General features: G+C 53.6%; 1 protein-coding gene across 1 annotated transcript in view; it reads right to left on the reverse strand.

Moving 5' to 3' along the window:
* The window catches only part of XXYLT1 (xyloside xylosyltransferase 1), a 161900-nt gene extending 140505 nt beyond the window's left edge, over positions 1–21395 (reverse strand). The window contains exon 1 of the mRNA XM_031681459.2: positions 20789–21395. Within this exon, the coding sequence (XP_031537319.2) occupies positions 20789–21394 (606 nt within the window). The 5' untranslated portion in view covers position 21395. The remainder of the gene's footprint in view (positions 1–20788) is intronic.
* Between the last annotated feature and the right edge of the window lie 633 nt (positions 21396–22028).

Consider the following 22028-nt stretch of genomic DNA (forward strand, 5'->3'; position numbering starts at 1 on the left):
ACCCCAGGGCTGAACAGGAATGAACCACAAAGATCTGAGCCACCTTCCGGAGCCTGCACGTGTCCGTGACCAGCTAACGGTGCCACCACAGGGCCACGGGCCCTTCCAGGTATTCATAACACAGCTGTTGGGTTCCAGGAGCATAAATCTACCATCTCCACAGCACTCTCCACCCAAGGCCCCCGGCCCCACGGCCAGCACCGCCCCCTGCTGCCTCGCCTCTGGCTCCCAGCGCCCAGCCCTCTGTGCTGAGCTGTCATTCTTCAAAACAAGTGCTCCAGTCACTCCCAACCTTCCCCAGCACTCACTCAGGAGTCCATTTAGTGATCTCAAATAATCTGTACATAGTAGGTATAATCATTTGTTGATCTACCTCTTTTATAAAATAATGAGGTTCTGGTTGTTTACATTTCATACTGAATTTTCCTGACAGTAGGAGCCAGTTTTCTGCAAAATAATGTTTTCCACTGCAAAAGATAAGAAAAGGTATGAGATGAAGGAAAGCAGGGAGGGGGGAAGAGGTGGGAGGGGAGCACTGATTCTGCAGTATCAGGACTTCCCTGTGAGCCTTAGAGTGGGGGTCCCAGCCCACCAACCCGCCAAGAAGCCGCACAGCTGCGGGTCTGTCAGGGCATCTTCATCACGTTCCTTGACTTGTTCTTTTCTGTGTGGTCATCTCCCACGGCCGAGGACCTCCCGGAGAACACTGCAGTTTTACACAAGTGACACCCACAAGGATGCATGTAGCCAGCTTCTGCTTCCATTGGACAGGCAGGAAGGTGGCCTCAGCCAGGCCTCCCACAGCCCCTCCTCCATCCACACTAACCCCTTCCCCTCCTGGCTCTCAGGGACGGGGATGCAGCAGGCGCCCAGGCAGGGAACCCATGGCCCCAGCTCAGACCGGCTGGACTCCAGGACAGTGCCACCTGCATTCCTACATTTCCTGAAACCCCTCGTCCAGTGCGCCCGAGATAGGGTACACACCTCCGGATGGGTACAGAAGGGACTTCTAAGAGACACACAGACCAACCACTTTATTTTGATACTCATGGACTTCTTTTGAAATGTAAAACAGTAGAAAAATTAGTAAAAACATTTTAGAACTATGATTTCAAAGATATTCCCTAAGGAGAGGCTAACGGAGGAGAAAAAAGGGTGAGTCAGTTTAACATATGAATGAAGCAGCCAAAGCCGCAGGCAGCTCCAGGATACTGGCAAAAACCATGAAGGAAACGGTCAATGGCTGGACGCTGGGGACACCGCTCACGTCTATTGCCTCCTCTGAGGCTGAGACGATGTGTTTAAAATGCAGAGCATAGCACCGGAAGCCAGCAGGTGTCCACAGGCTGAGTCCCTGCCTTCCGCAAGGTCACACGTGCTGACGTCAGGACTAGCTCTCCTGACTCCCCGTCTGCAGCCTGGCTGCTAACTCCTGCCTGTAACTTCAAGCCAGGACAGTCCCCCCAGCCACGTCCCACTCCCAGCACTGCTCTGAGCCCTGCACACCAGGCACTGGCGCCTGTTCGTGGCAGGACCACAAAGAAACGAAATGTGGGTCAGGCAGCAACGTGCACAACCACGAGCTCACGATCCTCGCCCACACCGGGCCCTTTACGCAGGAGGTGGCCGCGGTCCCTCGCAAAGGTGGAGCTGCCAGTGCCAGGTGACGTGTGGACGGCCGAGGCCCAGCCTTGAGCCCAGGCCTGACTGCAGCACACAGACAACCTCCATGGACTGCCTCTGCTCGACTTTTCCTATTGTGTACCCTCGCCAAGGGGCAGAGCCCCGCTGAGTGTGCTCAACACCCCCAGTTCCATGAAAGAAGCACATGTTTACAGCCTCTTAAGGCCACAGGCCCATATCTGAACAAACTCCAGAGCAGAACACCCTTCTCCTGGAGGGGCTCAGCATCCCCCCATTTCTCCCCAGCCCCCCATCTTCCACCTGCTCAGGCCAGTATCCTCCCTCCCCTGGGCCAGGACGCGGGCCTCCTGACAGGGCTCCCCATCATTCAGTCCTTCACACAGCAGTCAGGGTGACCCCTCTGCTTGACACCCAGAAGTGGTCCTTCCCAACACTCCATCAAAACCAAGACCCTCACTGGGACTGGCCCAGACCTGCCCTCCTCCCTCTAGGCCTGCCCCCTTCCCTCCACAGCCCCCCTGCTGCTCCTCAAACATGCCAGGCACCCGCCACCCATCCTGCCACCCAAATGCTCTTCCTCAGGAGCTGCCTGGCCAGGTCCTCTGCTCCTCAAGGCCTCTGCTCCAACCCCACCTTCTCAGTGTAGCGGCCCCTGTCCACCCAACTAAGGACCAAGCCTGTCCCACGCCCCACCTCTCATCCTACTGACATCCTAACTCACTCACCTCCAAGGATGAGGTACAATGTACTCACTGCTTCTCAAGGAACAGCAAAGAGATGGAATGAACCCTAACCCTCTTTGAGTCCCTACCTCATGGTGTCACAGGCAGCAGACAAGTGTTACTGGCTCATTTACTCCTCTCCCTGCCAGAAGCCAAGCTCCACCAGGACAGGAGTTCCGACCATTCCTCTATTTACGGATACACCCAATGCATCTCAATGTCCAGGACAGTGAAGGCACCTCTCAGGCACACAGTAACTATTGGCTCCTTGAAGGTTTCAAGCAGCAACACCACATGGGCTCCCCTGGCCTTAGAAAGAAAGCAGTGCTCCTTTGCCTCTGGCTTTCACGAGCGCTCTTGGCTTCCCCTCCTTCAGCATTAATCTGTGTTGGCCTTAAGCCTCTGGGATCTGAGGCCCTTCCCTCTTGCTGTAGGAGAGCACAGATCATGCCACTAAGGGGACAGCCAGGTCCCTGGGCAGCGCCAGGCCTCTGCCGCCCTGCAAGGTAGCCTCCCAGCCTCCACCCCAACCTGCCAGCTGCCCGAGGCTCAGGCCTAGCAGCCGTGGCTAGGAAAGGGGAGACCCTCTTGCTAATTGCAAAAGCCAAAGTGAGTGAGCAGCATGGGCAGAGCCAAGAGGCTGTACAAGTCACTGATTCAACCCTTCAAGTGTCAGGGAGGGAAAGTGAGGCCCAGCAAGGGGGCGGGGCTCTCCCACGGCCAGTCACTAGGGGAGCCAGCCCCCAAGCCAGGCCCCGTGCCTCCCACACAAAGGCACCCCACCTGCAGCTGGTGGCACCCTCCTCTCCGCCCTCATCTACAGAGATCCAGAAAACGCTGGGGAAGACTGGTCCAAGTCTCAGCATGACCAGAAAGCTCACAGTGGCGCTAGGAAACGCTCGAGCCTGTCCTCAGAGCTTCCCTCCTTTTCCAATTCCCAAAGCTGCCCCCAAGTTCCCACCTCCTGTCACAGAGGCAGCCGGACTCACACCAAGAAAAAGGAGTCTACACCAAGTGCTCAGAAGAACGCAGGATGGACAGGGGCCCCACGGCACTGGGGAGGAGCTCAGCAGGATCTCGGAAAGGTCCACAGACCCCTGGACCAGGAAGGGCCCGTCCAGGTCGTCCAGGTGTGGAGTCCGGAGAAACCCAAGCCTGTACGTGTATGCAGATGTGCACCTCAGGCTCACTGCAGCAGTGTCTGCAGTGACCAAAAAGTGGGGCAGCCCAGCCACCCCTCAGAGAAAAAATGGATAAACGGAAGTCTCCCCATAACGAAATCCCAAAGGACAGTTAAAATGACCAAACAAGACCTGCATGTAACAACACAGATAAATGTCAGAACTATAATGTCAGTTGCAAAAAGAAACATCAAAAGGATGTATAATGAGAGCATTTATATAACTGTCTATAGTTATATAAAGGTCTACATATAAGGTCTACAAAGCAATGAAGTATATTTTTATATAGGTATATATCCGTGTGTGTACATGAACACATACACATGTGGTAAAAGCACAAATTTCACAAAGAACACCACCTTTCTGTGTGGGACAGTGAACCCTTCTGGGGCCAGGGAGCGAGGCAGCAAGAAATAAGGGTGGACTTCAGCTGTATCTGTAATATTTCATTTCCTTAAAAAAAGAATCTAAGCAAACAGAAACAAACGTTCGCCCTTATTTAACCTATATTATAGGAAACCAGGTACCTATTACACTTTTTCTGAATTTTTCTGTATTTTGATGCTTCATAATTTAGTGTATAAAAATACTTGAAAAAATTTTACTGACATATAGTTGATTTACCATATTGTTACTTTCAGATGTACAGCAAAATGATTCAGTTATATTTTTTACAGATTATTTTCCACTACAGGTTATTACAAGATACTGAATGTATTTCTCTGTGTTATACAGCAAATCCTTGTTGCTTAAAAAATTTTTTTCAGTAAAATATTACCTAAGAGGCGAGAAAGCAAGGTTGTGCAGTGTGAATCAGCAGGCAAACTCTTAATTAAAGAAGCAGCGTGAACGTGAGGAGCAACACTGCTGAGTCCTGAGTTTCTCATATTCATTTGCAGACATAGGACCATTTAGGACTGTAAAGTGTTCCTGGTGAAGAGTCACAGAAGGGTTCCTGGGAACAATACAAAAGGAAAAAAAAACACATACAGAGATGTTCTCTGTGGTGTTACTTACAGTGGGAAAAAATCAAACTTACAGAATGGCTTACAAAAGAAATAGACAATAACTTACTCTACAGTCATACAAACAATAAGCGCAAGATGAGATGGAAAGACGGGAAGGTATTTACAAACTGCAGCACCACGTGCAGGTCCCACGAGAAGTGAAATGAGCAGAGAGCCCATCCCCCAGCTACACCAGAAGTACCCGGTCCGTGGACAAGGCTCACGGGGACCCAGACAAACGGAGACAGTTCATCCATCTAGAGTTTTATCCTCTGTGTGGAAGCTGGTCACGAAGGGCTCTCAGTGGGGTCCTGCCACTGCTCTGGCCCACCCGCCCACCTTTCTCTAAGCACTTTCTCCCCACACTCACCCCAAGGCCCAGGACTCCACCTCCTCGGAACTGAATACACTCATGGGGCAGCAAGAACTCCCTTTCATTTTTCCAGGCTCTAACAAATCTCACAGAGATTTCCACAAATCAGTTCCAGATGCTGTGCATGTCACAGAACAGGGCTCGAAGTCAACAGCTCCAGAAATAAGGCAGCTGAAACAGCAAGCTCAGATTTCATCTTCCAGAGCCAGGGACCGGAGACAGAACTTTCCCCTTAAGTAAAGAGGAATGTTTTCATTTTGCGTCTGCTCTCAAAGTCTTGCAACTGTGAGAGAGCAGTATCAGTGAGTAACTTCAGTTGCTCACGTTTCTGATCAAAGCAAAAGCTGCTCAGGGAGTCCGAAGACCAGACAAGTAAACGCAACCAACTTCCAAAACATCTTACTCCCTCTGCAAACACTGCTCATCACACTCCGTGAACTATTTAACAGTCCAGTCCTCACTGGGGGAGGCAGTAACTAGCCAGGTAGGGTTTTAGGCTAGAACACACAGAAGAAATGAGGCTCTCAGACAAGCTCCCACCAGGGAGCCCCTTCCACTGCAGACTGCAGGTGACCAGTGCCCCCGAGGCTGGGCAGAGTGTAGCTGGGCACCCCATTCCCAATCCATCACTCACTCCTGGCTGAGTGAGCCACAGGCACAGCCGGACCCTGAATGGGGGGTGATCAGGGACCCAAGACTTTGGCCATGACTCAGACGTCAGCAGCACCCCATCCCTGGGGACCCAGGACCAAAGTCCAACCCTACACTGACCACAGTTAAACTCACCTTAAAACAGATCTTCAGCAGCCGGAATCACAAGCATCTCACCCGGCCCACCTCCCTCCAGGGGTACTCCCATATCACGGTCTACACCCCGCGAGCTAGTCTCCTGAGCAGAAAGCTTGTTCCTTCCCTGCTGTGAGAGAGCTGGGACCACTGGATGTAATGCTGCTCAGCCCGTGGCCCTCAGGGCTGTCATCCTCTCACTCTTACTCGGTACATACACCCAGTGTAATGAAGCATGCAGGCCAGGCGACCTCTGTGCCAAACTCGCTCTTTTATTTTATGAGACAAAGCTGAGCATCCACTCAGCCTGTTCACAAAGCCCAGGCTGGGGTGTGGCCACCTGCACCAGGATCTGACCTGTGATAAGCAGGCGCAGACCAGGACGGCCTTCGTGGAGGGGGCGGGGGCCGCCTGCCTCATGTCCAAAGCAGACCCCTGGGATGTGCGGGCACAAGCTGGTCCTTCAGACACATTAATTCACTTAATTTCATCCAGCATTTTGAGGTGGATGATATTGTGCCCTTTAGGCAGATGAGGAAGGAGATCAGGAAAAGCAAACAACTACCCGCAGCCTCCCGGAGGGTACGGTGGGCCGGGAACCTGACCAGGCCCATCTGGAGCAACGCTGGGCTCCGTGGAGAAGCACCTGCCCGCCCTCGTGCTAGGCTCCTCAGGAGAGACAGCCACACAGACCCTGCCCCCCAGGCCTCCTGTCTGGCAGCTTCACCAGCACTGCAGTCAGAGCAGTGATACCGGGAGCATCAGAAAGACTGACACAGGCAACAGGTCTTCAGAGAGACTGGACGCTCCAGTGGGGCGAGTTACACGGTAAATCAGAAACAGGTGTCCGGAGCATCAACTGCGTGTCATGTGTATCAGCTCACATAACGGGGAGCCCACTCCTCAGCACCCAGAGATCCCTGTAACAGGCACGGCAGGACTGGGCTGGATGGGGTGCAGACCCAGGCGGGAGACCGCAGCAGGATTCCTTACACCCCCGCCACACGCACACGCTCAACCCCAGCGAGGCCCCCGTGGGCTGAGCCGGGCCCGGCAGCAGGAGCCTTCGGAAGGCTCTGGGGCCTGCACCTGGGCCCCAGTCAGCTCGATTCTGGAGCAGCTGCTCAGCAGGGCGTGAAGCCAAGCTGTTCAATGTCCACAACACACAGGCGACTGCAGGGCAGTCACAGGTGGGTGAGACCAGAAAAATGCGTCAGGCTAGGGACAAACACAGAAGACAAACAGGTGCACAGAGATCAGCATAGCCTGGAACTGGCTTCAGAACAAACTAAACGGACAGCAGGCAGGGAGGCAGTGTGGGCAGGAGAACTGGTCCCAGACCCCTGTCCTCTGACTGGCTGTGTGGCCTTGGGCAAGTCGCTCAGCCTTTCTGGGCCCATTTCCTCACAGGTAACTTGAGGGGACAAGACTACACAGCCTTTCCTCTTTCCTCTAGCCCTGACCTCCTGTGACCTGCTGCCACAAGAGAGAAGTGGGGCTCCAAGCTCCAAGCATCATGGTCCCCTAAGAGCCCATTTCCTCAACAGCTGCACCCAGCTGGTTCTCAGGGCAAAAGCTGAAGGAGGAATGAGATCCACCTGATCTTCTCACACACCCCCCCCGGGTGTCCCCCTGCTCTTCTCACATCCCCCGAGGGCCCCTCGACCTGCTGACAAGGGGGAGGACACGTGTGTAAGGTTCCAGTGAGCAGCAGGCACCGGGGCGCCGGAGGAACACTCCCCTTTTGTAGGGCCTAGAACCACCACCAAAATAAACAGCTATCACAGGCATCAGGGTATAGGGCCCGCGGGTCTGAAACAACCCCGCTCCACCACCTCGGGGTTATACGGCTCTGAGCAAGCTCCAAACCTGCTCTGGGCTCGGGGTCCTCAGCTGGGAAGCCTCTTCCTCGGAGACAGTACCTCCCTCCTCAGAACTGCTCGCTCTGAGGGTAAATGGGAGAGCGAGGTGGGGTCTAGCAGGGCGCCTGCGGCTGAAATGGCGGCAGCTGTGCCCTCCCTGATGCTGATGGGGAACATCTGAGGGGGCCGGGCGCTTCCACACGCCTCACCCTCATCCCGAGGTGCCGCCCGGCTCAGAGCAGAGGCCGAGGAATGAAGCCATGTTTCCCAGAGGGGGAAGCAGAGTCGGCAAGGAGGGCTTGGGAAGCCGGTCCAGAAGGAGGTGAATGATGGCTTCAAGACCCCCACTCCCCATCTCCTACCTTCCCAATCAGGAGAAGCCTGGAAAGGACACGTGTTTTACAACTTCCCACGCCCAGTCAACATGCCAGTAAGAGAACTATGGAGCTGCAATGCCTCTGAGCATCTCACAGATGAGGCACTGAGGCTCAGAGACACTGAAAAGCCCCACCGGTGGAAGCCGGGGTCAGGGAGGGCCCTAGAAACCATGAGCAAGGCACCTGGGCAGGACTGTCCACCGTCCTTCAGCTGAGAGTGAGCCAGGGCTGGGCTGCTTCCCGGAGAGGCTGCCTAGCAGCCCCACGCTGCTCACTAGCTGGGGGCTCCGGGCAGATCAAGCAGCCCCACCCTCCCTACTTGTTAAGGAGGGAAGTGAAGCCCCTCCCACCTCCCTCAGACCAGAATCAGGATCTCTGCGTAGCAGTACCTGGGGGACAGCTCTGAAACCAGGAACAAGTCTCCAACACACACCTGGGTCTTCCCGGCTGGTCTCAGGTTGGACGACTTCTTCTCTGGAGGATCAGTGTTAAAAGGTTCAAGGAAGGCTTCTTAAATCAAGAGGCCTCCCCAGATGGCAAGGGCTCCCAGTGCTGCTGCCACTTCTTAACATGTGAGAGCACAGCGCTCACAGAACATCTGAAGGCGTGGGCGCTCGGCAGCCCGGCCCACATTTAGACTTCACTGCCCACTTGTGCCTGCTCAGCCAGCTCGTGCCGGGTCCCACTCCACGCAGGGCCCTGTGCTACACTATGTCCTGGACACAGAAGGAAATGAACCCTGCCCCCAGGAGCTCCCAGACGCAGCAACTGCAGCACAGCAGGACTCAGGAGAGAAGGGCTAACCCAGGTGGGGCAGGCAGGCATGACTCCTCCACATAACTGGCACCCACCTGAATTTAACCTTGAAGGGTGAAAAGAGTTTGCCAGGTAAAAAGGCAAGGATGGGTGTTCCAGGAGAGGAAGTACCTGAGCAAAGTCCCTGAGGTGTGAAGAGGCTCCCACAGCTCCAGCAGCTCAGTGAGCAGCCCCGAGATGGTGGGGCTCCCTCTGCCTGTCCTGGAGTCCTGACGGCCCAGGCTGTCTGACCGCAGCCCACCAGCCGGTGCCCCCTCCCTCCTGCAGCGCCCCTCCCCCCATCTTCTAGTCATGACTCTCCTGCCGGGTATGGGAGACAAGGTCTGTTGCCCCAGCTGCCTCTGCAAGATTGGGAAGGCCGCATCCTACGTTCAATGCACACACATCCCCAAAGCTCCCTGACTCCCACAGAAAGCCCCTCCGTCCTCCCAAAGGTGCCCGAGGCACACCTGGAATCCCCTGCTGTGTCCTCCTGCCCCCCACACAGGGGTGGCCGGGGGCACCCAGAGCAAGGCTCACGCTCTGCCTGCTCCTGTGCAGCTTATCAAGCAAGGACTAGCCCCCCGTCCACTTGCCAGAGCTGACGAAGCCCCTCCAGAACCCCTCAGTGACTGGGACTCAAGAAGCCTGACCCTCTGGGCAGGTCTCACAGAGCCCACGTCCTGACTGGTAAGAACAGGGATGCCTCACAGCAGATGGCGGGGCATGAACCACAGAGGGTGAGGGCCGAGGCCCCCCTCACAGCGGGGCGGGAACAGGGGAAAGGAGCAAGCTCTGGGGGATGTGGCTCTCCCTGCAGCCTGGCTCTTCAAAATCACGTAGGGCTTAGACTTGGCTGAATTCCCAAAAAGGTTACAAACAATAGCTGTGTGCGATCAGACCAAGAAAACAAACACCATTAAGAGGTAAACAAAACATGAAATAGGTTCACGGTTTACAAAAAACAAGTCTGAACTGGCCCTTCTGGAAACTTCCAGAATTAGAACATCTAGCCAGGAACATTCACAGAGAAGACGCAGCAGGATCACCCGTGCTGCCCACACAAGACTGCAAAGCACAGACCGGCTTCAGCGCCCTGACAGGGAAGAGCAGCACCTGCTCCAGAGCCCAGGCCACAGCGAGCGGGCGTCTCTGAGCCTCTGCCCAGAACCGGGCACGAGCAAGGCACAGGGAGGAGGGGGAGGGGGCGATACGGCCTCTTCCTCCAGCAGGAGAGAGAAAGCCTGGACACAGCGGGCAGCAAACCAGGCCATAGCACCGGGGCTTTCAGACAGAGGCAAACAGCACACCGTTAAGGGAAACGAGGGGCCGGGGGAGGGTCGGAGAGGGACAGAACACTGCATTTGGGGGAGTAAGGAAGGCTTGGAATATCACGAGGACACCCTGTGCTGTGGTCTGAATGGTTGTGCCCCTCCAGGTTCAGACGTTGTCACCCAGGAGGTGGGGCCTTCGAGAGGTGCTTAGTCATGAGGGTAGAGCCCTCGAGTGGGATTAGTTCTGTTATAAGTGAGGTTCCTGATGTCTCCCTAACCCTTCCACCCCACGAGGACACAGTAAGAAGTTGGCCATCTGCAATCCGGAAGAGGGCCTTTGGCAGAACCCAGCCACTCTGGCACCCACCCTTGGACTTCCAGCCTCCAGAACTGAGAAATGCTATTGTTCATAAGCCACTCAGTCTGTGGTATGTTGTAACAGCCCGAACAGACTGAGACACCCTGAAATACACCTGGGCAGAAAACTTTTTCAAGCTGGTTCCACTGCCCTCCAATTGAATCAACAGGCATCACCCCTGCTAAAATGATGAGAAAAGGGTCCTCCCTGCTGCCCATACCTACTCAGGTCCCGTTAGCAGCAGCCACCACTGATTTGCCACCTGTCATGTACCGGGGCCCTGGTGTGGCCTGACTTTTGTCTCACAGCCACCCTGGTAAAGTCATGAATGAGGGATCAGAGGTGTTACACCTAGGGCCACACTGTTTCCAAATGTCACTGATGGTGTTTGAGCCCAGGTCTGGGGAGCCAAGCCACGTGCTCCTGCCCTGGGGCCTCTCCTTTGGCAGGCCCGGGACAGACTCCGCTGGTGGCAGGAAGGATGGTGAGCCCCAGCAAGGACAGGAAGAGGAGGCACCACGGGAGAACTGTGTGCACCCAGGCCACCAGACCAGTGCAGGGCAACGGAGGCCAGCCTCCTGGACACAAGGTCCCACCAGCAGGAGGATCACTTAATCAGGGCTGCTTAGCAGTAATTACCCCAATAAATAAAACAAATGGCTTTAATTTAAAAGACATTAAGTTAACAGCAGGCTTTGTGCCAGCTGACAGGGCCTGGCTCAGCTGCTCAGAACAGGCACCTGAAACAGGGCTGGGAGCACACACAGCTGCTCTGGGGTCCAGGCCTGACCACTCTGACTGGCCCTCCTGACCAACCCTGAGCAACCCGTTGGCCAGTGTGAGTGGCCCCGAGGCCAAAGGCAAGAGCCCTGGACCAGGAATCTGCTACATACCGTGAGAGCCTGCGGACTGCAGGAGGGGCACAAGGCCTCCCTTTGAGCATCTCCAGCCAGGGACAGACTAGGGAAGCTGCCACTGACCACTGTGATGTGGCCATGAGGTAGGGTCAAGCCCATTCAACAGCTGAGGATGTGAAGGCTCCAGGCAGTTAGGCGACAAGGCTATAGTCACGACACGGCCTGCCAGGACTAGCATCCAGGTCACCGCACCCTCGCCACGATGCCTGCCTCCCACCCAACTTCCCACCAAGAGCCAGGATACGTGGGGTCGCGGAGAAATCCTGACACCCTGGAGAGCTGGTGTGGGTGAGAGGGGCCGCACCTTCACGCAGCTCGGAGAGACAAATTTCCCTTGCTAAGCAGAAGTCTGCGTCCCTTCAACTGGAGGGCACGTGCTAGGTGTGACGGGGACCCCAGGCTGAGGAAAGGATGCGCCCTGGGGGGCCCGTGGGCAGCGCCCAGCTGGTGTCGTAGGACAGGAACCAAGGAGAGGCGAGGTGGCTCAGGATGCGCAGACACATCCCGCCCCCATCCACACTTTCCCCTCTGTGCCGCACGAAAGCACTTCTCCATCCAGGATCCAGCCTGTTTTCCATCAACCTTTTTCAAAGGGCCTCATCAAAGCAGGTTTACACCGGGCACAGGAGGGAAATTACAGCCCATAATCGCCAGGCACCTTCCCTTTCATTTCAGTCTTCCTTTCTAAAACACGGGGAGAGAGGGGGCACTCGTGGAGAAAGGGACAAAAACAGATCTACCTTCGTCCCAGGCTTCGGTGATGGGAGATGCAGCGCAGGGCGGGCTCCGGGGTTCGGCCAAGCAACCGCGGTGCAGCGGCGCCCTCCAGTGGCCACGAGGAGCGCCACACACTCGACTCAACCAGCAGGGAAGTGACCCTGAGAGCAAGGCAAGCTCTCCTACTGGGTCTCAGGGAGGATGCGGTGACCCGCAAGGAGGCCGGAGTCCAGGGTGGGCTGCACTCCTGCAGTTCCTCCTCCAGACCTCGGAGGCCCACACGCGAACTCTAGACCTGGAGCTCCCTCCAGCGCACACCCCCAAGCAGAGGACAAACAACATGGTTTCCCTCGGAAGAATACAGCTTCCCAATACTAACTCCCTCCTCCATCTCAGGCACTGGACAGCTGAAAATCGGCCCCGAGGGACTGGCAGAGGGTCAGCCCCCTGGAGGTCAGGGCCGTGCCTCTCCTTCCTTTCCCAACCAGAGAGATCCTTGGGGACAAAAAGAGTGAGGCTCGACTGGCATGGGTGAAAATGACCCCGCATCCTGCCCACTGTGCTGTGAGGGTTAGGGTGAGCTGGCTCTCAACCTACCCTTCCAAAAGGGCCAGAGGCTGCTGCAAACACTGACACTCAAATTGAAGAGGGAAGAGCCTGGGCTGGTTCTAACCCCAGCTCTGTGTGTGGCACTGAATAAATCACTGCCCTTCCTCCAGGGTCTATCAGGTCACTGGGAGGATGCAGCACCAGAGGGTCAGAGTTCCTTCCTGGCCCCAATGTGTGGTGATCCTGCAAGGCTCTGCAAAGCTGTGATAGCAGCAAGCACAGACTGAGGGTATTTATCCAGACTGAATGTATGTATTTCAGGCATCTGGGCAGGAGGATGGTACAGAATGCAAGGTGGGCTACTGCCCACCCCTCAGTGGCTCCCTGTCTTGCCCTGCCTCCTACTCCCCAGAGCATGTTACACAGTCCAGCCCCCATGGCTCAGTGTAGGAACTCAAGACATTTATGAAAGCATTTTCATAGGCTCTTAAGTGCCGAACAAATGTTGTTGCTATTCTCCTAATCAAGTCTTCATACTAGTAACATCTCCCCATTGATTTTAGGCATAACATTACTGTACACGTCAGAAATTTCCAAACCATGTTCTTCAGCATACAAGCGTTTTCAGAGATGTCACAACATCTTTCAGGATGGGGAGGGGAGAGTCAAGATACTGGTTTTTCTTGTAAAGTGCATTTTGGTTAATATGTAAGAAAATACCAGATACATTTATTCGGCTGTCCTTAAAAATATGTAATCATTCATCATTAGTCACTAGGGAAACGCACATCAAAACCACAATGAGATGCTACCTCATACCCACTAGGATGGCTATAATCAAAAAGACAGACAGCAACAGGTGCTGGCAAGGATCGAAACCCTCACACACTGCTGATGGGAATGTAAAATAATATGGCTACTTCGGAAAACAGACTGGCAGTTCCTCAAAAACTTAAACAGTTACCATGTGACCAGCCACTCCGCTCCTAGGTATATACCCAAGAGATCTGAAAACATATAACCACACAAAAACTTGTAACTGCATGTTCACAGCAAATTATTCATAATAGCCCAAAAGTGGAAATGCAAATGTCTATCAACTAATGAATGAATGAAAATGTGGTATAGCCATACAATGGCATGTTATTCAAGCATAGAAAGGCATGAAGTACTGGCACAGGCTACAACATGAACCTTAAAAACATGATGCTAAGTGAAAGAAGCCAGACACAAAAGATCCATTTATATGAAATGTTCAGAACAGGTAAATTGATAGAGATGCAAGCAGGTTAGTGGTTGCCAACGATGAGAGGAAAGGGGGAAGGGGGAGTGACTGCTGATGAGTATGGAGTTTCTTCTGAGGGTGATAAAATGTTCTAGAATTAGTGGTTATAATTGAACCACCCTGTGAATATATTAAAACCCACAGAATCGTATATTTTAAAAGGGTGAATTTCATGAAATGTGAATTATATCTTGGATGATTTTAATTTTTAAAAAATGCGGTTATCTGTTTTTCAAAAATGGCCAACAGGAACAGAGAACAGTCAGGAAATCATGAAGAATGACTGGTCCCCAAAGCTGGAACATTTCCTCCATGCACTGAAGCCCCCACAGCATTTGTATATTACCCAGGTATCAGTGTATTTCATCTATATGATGACCGCTGGCCTTATGGTATGGGCTTTGGTTTATAATTTCAACACATACCTGTGAAATTTTCCAGAAGTACTGAACATGATACAGTAATACTGTACAAAGTTCTTCCCTACTGATCCATGACTAAAGTTTTCCATGAGAAACTTGCATTGCTACATGAACTACCACAGGTTTTTCATGAACACATAATAATTTTAAAAAGCTCCATTACGTTTAGTAAAATAGCACTGCTCTCTCAATTCTGTAGTATAAAATGTCAGTCGATTTTTTCAAAGAGCCTCTCACTTCAGGACACGGTTCCTCGAGCCCCTCTCTCCCAGACTGTCACAACTTACTCAAGCTTCCTCTGGTCCAGGTACCTGCTGCTACGCCGAGCTGGGGAATCCGCATTTCAGGGCCCCCTGTTTGTCATGAGCTTCATCAATGAGCAGCCAGCATCCAGGTCTTTACCCTCAGGCTTCTTTCCAGCCCCAACTCTCAGCTGAGGGACTCATTTTTTCAAAGCCACTCACAGTGTTGCTCTTGAGTAAAAGAAACTCTGGAAATTCCCCGAGGCATGCGAAGAGCTTTAACAACTGTCTCGTCCCTCCCAGTCCTCAGCACAAGCTCCTCCTGGAATCCAACTGTCCCTTTTAAGTGTGGAATGCGCACGGCCTCCTTATTCCTAACTTGTCATCCGGAGACGGAGCATCCTAGCCTCGAGCTCCAAGAAGGCTGAAGTTTGATGTCCAAGGGACAGATCACCGAGAACTCTGCTAGGATTTCTTGGGTTTAATTAATATAGCTATCAGTCAGTCGACTATAAAACATTACTGAGAGCCAGGAACTGTGTTAAAAACATGATCATGATGGAGGAAGAGGGAACACCCGTTTCTACTGCTTCATGCCATCTCTATGGAGGAGGCCCCGCTAGGCCAGCACTCCCTGCCTTCTGCCCCATCCCCTTCCCCAGCCTGTACACACCACCTTCCTTAGGGCAAGAGGAGAAACTGATGTGATGGGCGAGTTTGGGAGGCAAGTCTGTCCCAGTCCCTCTTCTCCTCTCCCCTGACATCAGCCTCGGAGAGCCTGCCTCTCCCCGCAGGGCAGCCAGCAACCATCCAGAGGTGCCTGTCCCTCCCGAAGTCTCTCTGGTCTGCACTCCAGGTTGGCAAGCGCCTGCCCCTGTGTCTGTCACTCCCAACTCAGGCCAGAAACAGAGGTGGCACTTATGGGGTGCCTGTAATGCCCTGCCCTTGTGCAGGTGATGCTCTATATAGGGAGAGGCAGAATGCAAACTAGGAAATAGGATATCGACTTTCACAAACTTGCTTCTCCATGTCCTAATAGTTCACACTCTTGCTTCCTTCAGCCTCTGCTCAGATGTCACCTTGTCCATGGCGCCTTCCCTGACCACCTGCACAAGACAGCCACACACAAACACTCCCTATGTGCTTATTCACTTTTTGTTTTCTCCATAAAACAGATCACGATCTGACTCACTCTCCATGGACCTGTTTGTTTAGTCCACCTCCCATACCTGCCCACAACCCCGGAATGTAAGCTCCATGAGGGCTGGGACCTGGTTCTGTTCCCACTGCTTGCGGGCACCTAGGACAGTGTCTGGCACAGGCTGAGCCCTTAATCACTTCTGCTGCCTCAATGAACAAACTAACAGATACATGCTATGAACAAGGTGACAGGGAAGACAAGGGCGGGGTGGCGGCTGCTTCAGGAAATGGGTTCAGGGAAGGCCTTTCTGGGTGGTGAGCTGAGTGACAGCACAGTGGCAGCACAAGAAGCAACACTGCTGTACCCTGAGGGTGTCCCCACAGTGCTGGCCTCTGCAGGGGGCTGGCCACCCCACAAAGGAAGGAGGAGACAGCCGCAGGGCCCCACGAGTGCTGACTCAGAGCTGTGCCGAGACTGGACACACGACAGTGGACAGCAGCACCAGGCTACATGCATTACAGCCGGGCAGACTGAACCCTCGCCGCGCGGTGTGAGGTGAGTGTTTAATCCTCATTTTAGAGGCCTCAGAGGCTCTGAGAAGTGAAAGGCATTACTCACTGTCACCCAGTCAGAAACTGGCCAACTGCGGTTTAAACTCAGTGCTGTCTCCCTCAGGACCATCTCATGCCCAACTCACTGGGTTTAGCAACAAGACAGGATGTACGTGGGTGTGATGCTAAGTGACATGGGTTCCTGGTAGCAGGGGCTGTGCCTGCCCCATGTCTGTGTCCCTGCAGGTGTGAATTCAGGGTCCCCCACACAGCAGGTGCTTGGTCATTCGTGGGGCTCCAGCATGCATGGTGGGCCCCTGGGGGGTGGGCAGAGATGAGGGGTTGCCTACCCCACAACCTGCTCTCCTCTCCTTGTTAACTGAACCCCTATTTTTAACTGGGTACACTGCTTTGGTTCTTCCCCCATTCTGCTGCTGCGATACAGATGTGTTGGCTAAAGCTCCAGCAGCCTCCCGGCCCGTGAGAACAAGGGCCCCTCCGTAAGGGTGGTGAAACAGAGCTGGAAGGGCCTAGGACCCTGATGACAGCCCAGGAATGCCTACCTCTGGGCTCCATTTAGACAAGAAATAGAGCTCCAGCTGGCTTAAGCTCCCACTATTTGGAGTTCCCACAGCATATTCTATCTGACTTAATACAGCAAGGAAGCCTGGGGAAGAGACAAGTCTGGACCCGAGGCTTAGAAGTGTGGAATTCCACTTGACGGACGGAATGAGACAACAGATGGCTCAGAAGCAAAGCAAGCAAAGCTCCACGAGAAGGGACAGCTTCTCCTGCAGCTGAGAGGGGAAAGGCTGGGCAAGGAAGCTGAAGCCAGCTGCTGCGAGGCTAAGATGTTGGAATGACCTGGGATGACAGTGAGCCAGGAGGTTGTGAATGGAAGTGATTTGATAAAAGCATCATTTATCAAGATGAAGGCCAGCAGAGAACCAGGATGAAAGTCAAAATGTTTCCTGAAGGCCCACTATGTGCCAGGCATTGTGCCCAGAGGGAGGGCTGCACAGAGAAGATGCCTGAGCTGGGTCTGAAAAGGGTTAGGAGAGCACCAGGCCCTCCTGTGTCCCCTACAGCAGGGACCCTGACACCTGCCGCCACAGCCCCATACAAATTCAGATTCCCAAGCCCTATCAGGAGATTCTGATCCACAGGCTGGGACAGGGTCCAGGTTCTATATTTTTAATAATTTGGTATTTTTAATCTCCCCAGGAGATTCTCTGGTCCATAAGCTAGAAGCAGCTCCCAATCTGTTACCTCCAACATAACAGGTTTGGATGTTTACTAAATAAGTGAACAAATAATTTATTTCCATACTGTTAGGAGATAACAAACCCTGAGATTTGGAAAGACTTTCAAAAATAATCAAAACAAGATTTTTCTGGTTAAGTGAATGGCATTTTAGCTAATATTTAATTAACCAAAATGTGAACTAAAGTGACTAGTAATGTTCTAAAATAGATTTCTGCAACCATTTCAGCTCAACCATTTCTGTGTCACTTGAAAATGACCTGAGAAGAGACCTCTGATTGTGAGCACAGGTCGTGGGCTGGCTCATTGCAGCCCTGCCCTGCATCGTGCAGACGTGGCGGAGTCCCAGCTCCTACCAAGGGAGGAAGAGCTCCCCGGCTGTCTCCACAGCTAGGTGGGCAAGAAGCTGCTTCTTCCCAAAGTGTTCTAACACAACTTAAAGCAACTCTCCCTGGGAGTGAAATGTCCTCTTACTTTATCTTACAAGAGAGAAGTGCTCTTTAAAGGGGAAACATGGTACAAAGGGAAAAACATTGGCCTAGAACTTGGGAGTGGCCCCTGCCAGGTCAACAACTCTCCAAGTGACCTATGGCAAGTTTCCTCACTTGTGATGCTAAATGTTCTTCAGGATCCCTTCCAGCTCTAATGCAACCAGGGTGAGAATTTCTAGTTTCCTTCTTCCTAATTAACACTGAAAAAATAATTCTCAGTAGAAGACACACTCTCATTTGTAAGACATGATGTTCAGTGCTGGGGATATAACATTTAAGAGAAGTCAGGGTCCAAGCTCTTAAAGAATTTACAGTCTAGCGAGGTAGACAAATAAGTCATTCAATAATTACATAACGACAACTGTGAGAAATGTTACTAAGGAAAAGTACTAAGGATAAGAAGGGCTTAGGGAAGGTTTGCCAAGGAGATAACATTTAGGCTGAGACCTGAGAGCAGAGCACCAGTTAAGGGTGGGCAGCGGGGCTGGGAGATCCTCCAGGCAGAGGGAAAGGCACGTGTGAAGTGGGAGGGAAGAAGCACTCCTTTCAGGAATATTCCAGACCTGAGGAAGAATTAAATGACAAACACAATGAGGCAGATCTTTCAGGACTACACATTTAAATTTTAAAAGAGCACCTCTGTCACAAACAGAAAACAGATTCACAAAAAATAATTCAAAAGGAACAGGAGCAACTTTAGCTAGAACTGATAAACCCTTATCTGAACACAGCTACCTGGCTAGAAGCCCCTAGACCCTCATTCCTGAGGCCTCCACAGGCATGGTGCCAATTCCCTCCAGTCATGTGCAGCTGCTCAGGCCCGGATGATGGCTAAGGTCGGAAGGGAGTCAAAGTATGAAACACAGGCTTCAACCAAGAAGGGAACTTGGCCCTGAAACTGGACCTGTCCTGGACCAGTATTTCTGGTGCCGACTGTGTGCCAGGCATAGGGATGGGAGATAAGATGTCATATAATCACAGCACCAGGGAGGTACATGAGGAAGAGGAAGATGTGCCTTTCAGACGATGGGTCCTTGAATGGCTCCAGCAAGTGAATGGTATCTGAAGATGGGCAAGACTTGGTGATGGAGAGAGAAAGGGTATCCTGACAGTGGAACAACAGAAAAGTCCCGGGTGTACAACCAGGCCCCATGGCTGGAGCCCTGGCAATGGGGTAGGGTAGGCTCGAGTTGTGACCTCTGACTCAGAAAGTGAAGAGATGACAATGCTGTTCTTCAAGGTGGCGTCTGTAGAGCCAGACAAATCCCAGCTCTTGTCCAGACTGGCCCAATCATCAGGGGCCCTTGGTTTTCTCCCTTGGACGAGCAGAGAATTTCTCAGAGTACTAAGGACCAGCTGGAACAGGTTGCCAGGCCCCACTTCCAGAGATTCCAATCAGGGCAACTGGGCTGGAAAACCCCAGGTCAGACAGTGGGTCCCAAGGGCCCCTCCAGCCACAAGCTCCAGGGCCTGGATTCCTGGCCTCCTACACTATGGAGTCCAGGCCCAGGTGCCCCTCCCTGACTATGGTGGCTGGTCCTGATGGGCTCATTTATTCTGGGCAGGGGACAGACTTGATGTTATGGGGGGAAGCTGGAATGTAAAAGGCTGGGCACAGACTGTCCCCAAGTCTAGGGACATTCCTGGGGGAAAGTGAAAAATAAGCAGAGAGAGGCTAAGGGCCCAGGAGGGAAAGAAGGACATTCTAGGCAGAGAGTGTATCTTGGGTAAAGGCACATTCGGTACAGGTAGGATCTAAGGTGCACACAGAAGAAGGACAAGAAGGTAGGTTGGAGAGGAGAGCCAGGCAGACAGCCCTACCAAGAAATTAGAGCTTGATTCTGTAGACAATGAACAACAGACCCCTGAACCCTGCAGGATACTGGCATCAGCTCCCCTTAGTCACCCACTGGGCACAAACACATGGAACACCACTCTTGCTTCACCACCCCTCCCCCCACCATCAGTCTCCATCCTCTAGGATCACCTGCTATTTCTATCACCTTGGATCCCCTCTGTGCAACTGTTAGGTCAGAAGGAGGCAACTAATTTGACTAAGGCCATTAACACTAGGCTAGGAACCCAATCTCTGACAAGCAGAGTCAGGTGGTGAAGTGAGATGATGGGAAAGCAAGTTGCTTGCACCTGGGACAAGGTAGCTAGCTCTGCTCAGCAATGCTCTCCCCAGATCTGATCTGTACCTCTTGGAGCTCTCTTTTCCTCCCTGGAACTTGCCGCTTCTCTAAATGGGTTCATGACCCTTGAGGGTAGCAGAGAAGAGGGGCACAGAGAGGAGATGAGATGGTTCACACTGGCTGGTTTTGACCAGTTGTGACTGAAATACCTTAAAGCTATGAGAAATGTCACTGTAACTTCAACAATTCAAGCGGCCTAAGACCAGGTCCAGCAGTCTGCACAGGAAGAATATTGCTGCCCAAATGACCTGCTCTATCCTCAAAAGTCCAAGACAGAGGAGAATAAAAAGAGAAGCAGACTCAAGGCACTAGCTGCTGACTCGTGCAACGCTAGCAAGGAGGGGGCGTGCCAATTCTCAAGGAGGGCCGCAGTTAAAGGGGGACACCGGGTCAGAGTGGTCAGCTAACACCGAGGCTTCCGGACACGACCCAGGACGATGCCTCCAGCGTGCTGTGAACGCACACTTGGGGCAAAGGGAAGAGGTGTTGAGGGGCTAGGTTCCTAATGCCGTTGGCACTGGCCAGCGCAACGAAGACATTCCCCTCCCGACCCCTGGGAGCCTGGCAGGGCGCGCCGGATGCGCGCACTGACCGAGACACACGCCCCCTGGATTCCCCAGCTGCGGCCCCGCTCACCTTGCACTTGAAGCCGGCGGCGGGCGGCAGCAGCTCCCGCAGGAGGGCCTTGGCCACCTCGCGGCTGGCCTCCTCGCTCACGAAGTGCAGGTTAAGCACCTCGTGCGTCTCGAACTTAGCAAGGCGCAGCAGGGAACGGAGCGCGACGCGGGCCTTGGCCTGCAGAGCGGAATTGTGTTCCGCCTTGGTGAACATCATCAGCAGGTGGTAGTCCACCGGCCCGGCCCCGCCGCCCTCCAGGCTCTTAGCCTTGGCGCCCAGTGCCGGCGCCACCGACCCCCGCGCCAGCTCCGGCACCGGCGGCGAGGGCGCGGCGGGGACCCCGGCTCGGGACTCCTTCAGCCTCTTGGTGGCGCTGGAGAAGGTCTCCCGGCCCGAGCCGAGGTAGTAAAAAGCACAGACGGCAAGCGCCGCGGCCAGAAACAGCGCGCAGTAGTGAGAGCGCACAGCGCCCAGGCGCGCCATGGCCCGAACGCATGGGGGCCCGCCTCGGAGGTGACCCATGCACCGCCGGCCGGAGGACCCAGCAGCCACAGACCCGCAGCGGAGATCCGTACCCCGGCAGCCACTTAGTAGCCTCGGCGGCGGGCGGTGAGCAGCGGCCATGGCGGAGGCGGAGCCGCGCTGCCGAGAGCCAATCCGAGGGCTCTGATGCGCGGAGAGGCGGGGTAGGGCTGCCCGGCAGCCGCTGGGTCCTAAGCTCAGAAGGATTACAGCCAGCATGGGCCGCGTGGTCCGAGGAGCAGTGAGGACTCGGACATAGAGGCCAGCTGGCTGTACCGCCTGTGAAAAATGGTGCTCTGAAGTACCCTTCCCCAGACGCTAGAAACCGAAGCTGAGCCTTCAGCTGGCAAAAAGACTAGACTGGACGCACGAAGAGAAAAATTTTCTCTTGATAACTTCTCGCCTCTAATTTCTTGAGGGCTCCTTTCACACCTTGGATACTAGCTGGGGCTATAGAGTTTAAACTAGCAACTCCTTCCCCATTCACGGTGAAGTAGGAATGACACCCGAGGTGTAAACTGCCTGCTCACCTCAGAGGGCAGCTCTAATGGCCAACAAGAGACTATCTAAGGCAGCCACCACTGGGGGCTGGCTGCCCAAAACTTCTGGCAATGAAGAACTTCCCAGGGTAGTAATGCCAGGGATTGTGATACTCTGATAAACAACAGCAACAAACACTTTAACACTTTTAAAGAGGCTTAATAGGTATCAGGTAGTCCTGCAAATTCTTAACTGC

This window comes from Vicugna pacos, chromosome 1 (assembly GCF_048564905.1).
Source record: "Vicugna pacos chromosome 1, VicPac4, whole genome shotgun sequence".
Lineage (NCBI taxonomy): Eukaryota > Metazoa > Chordata > Mammalia > Artiodactyla > Camelidae > Vicugna > Vicugna pacos.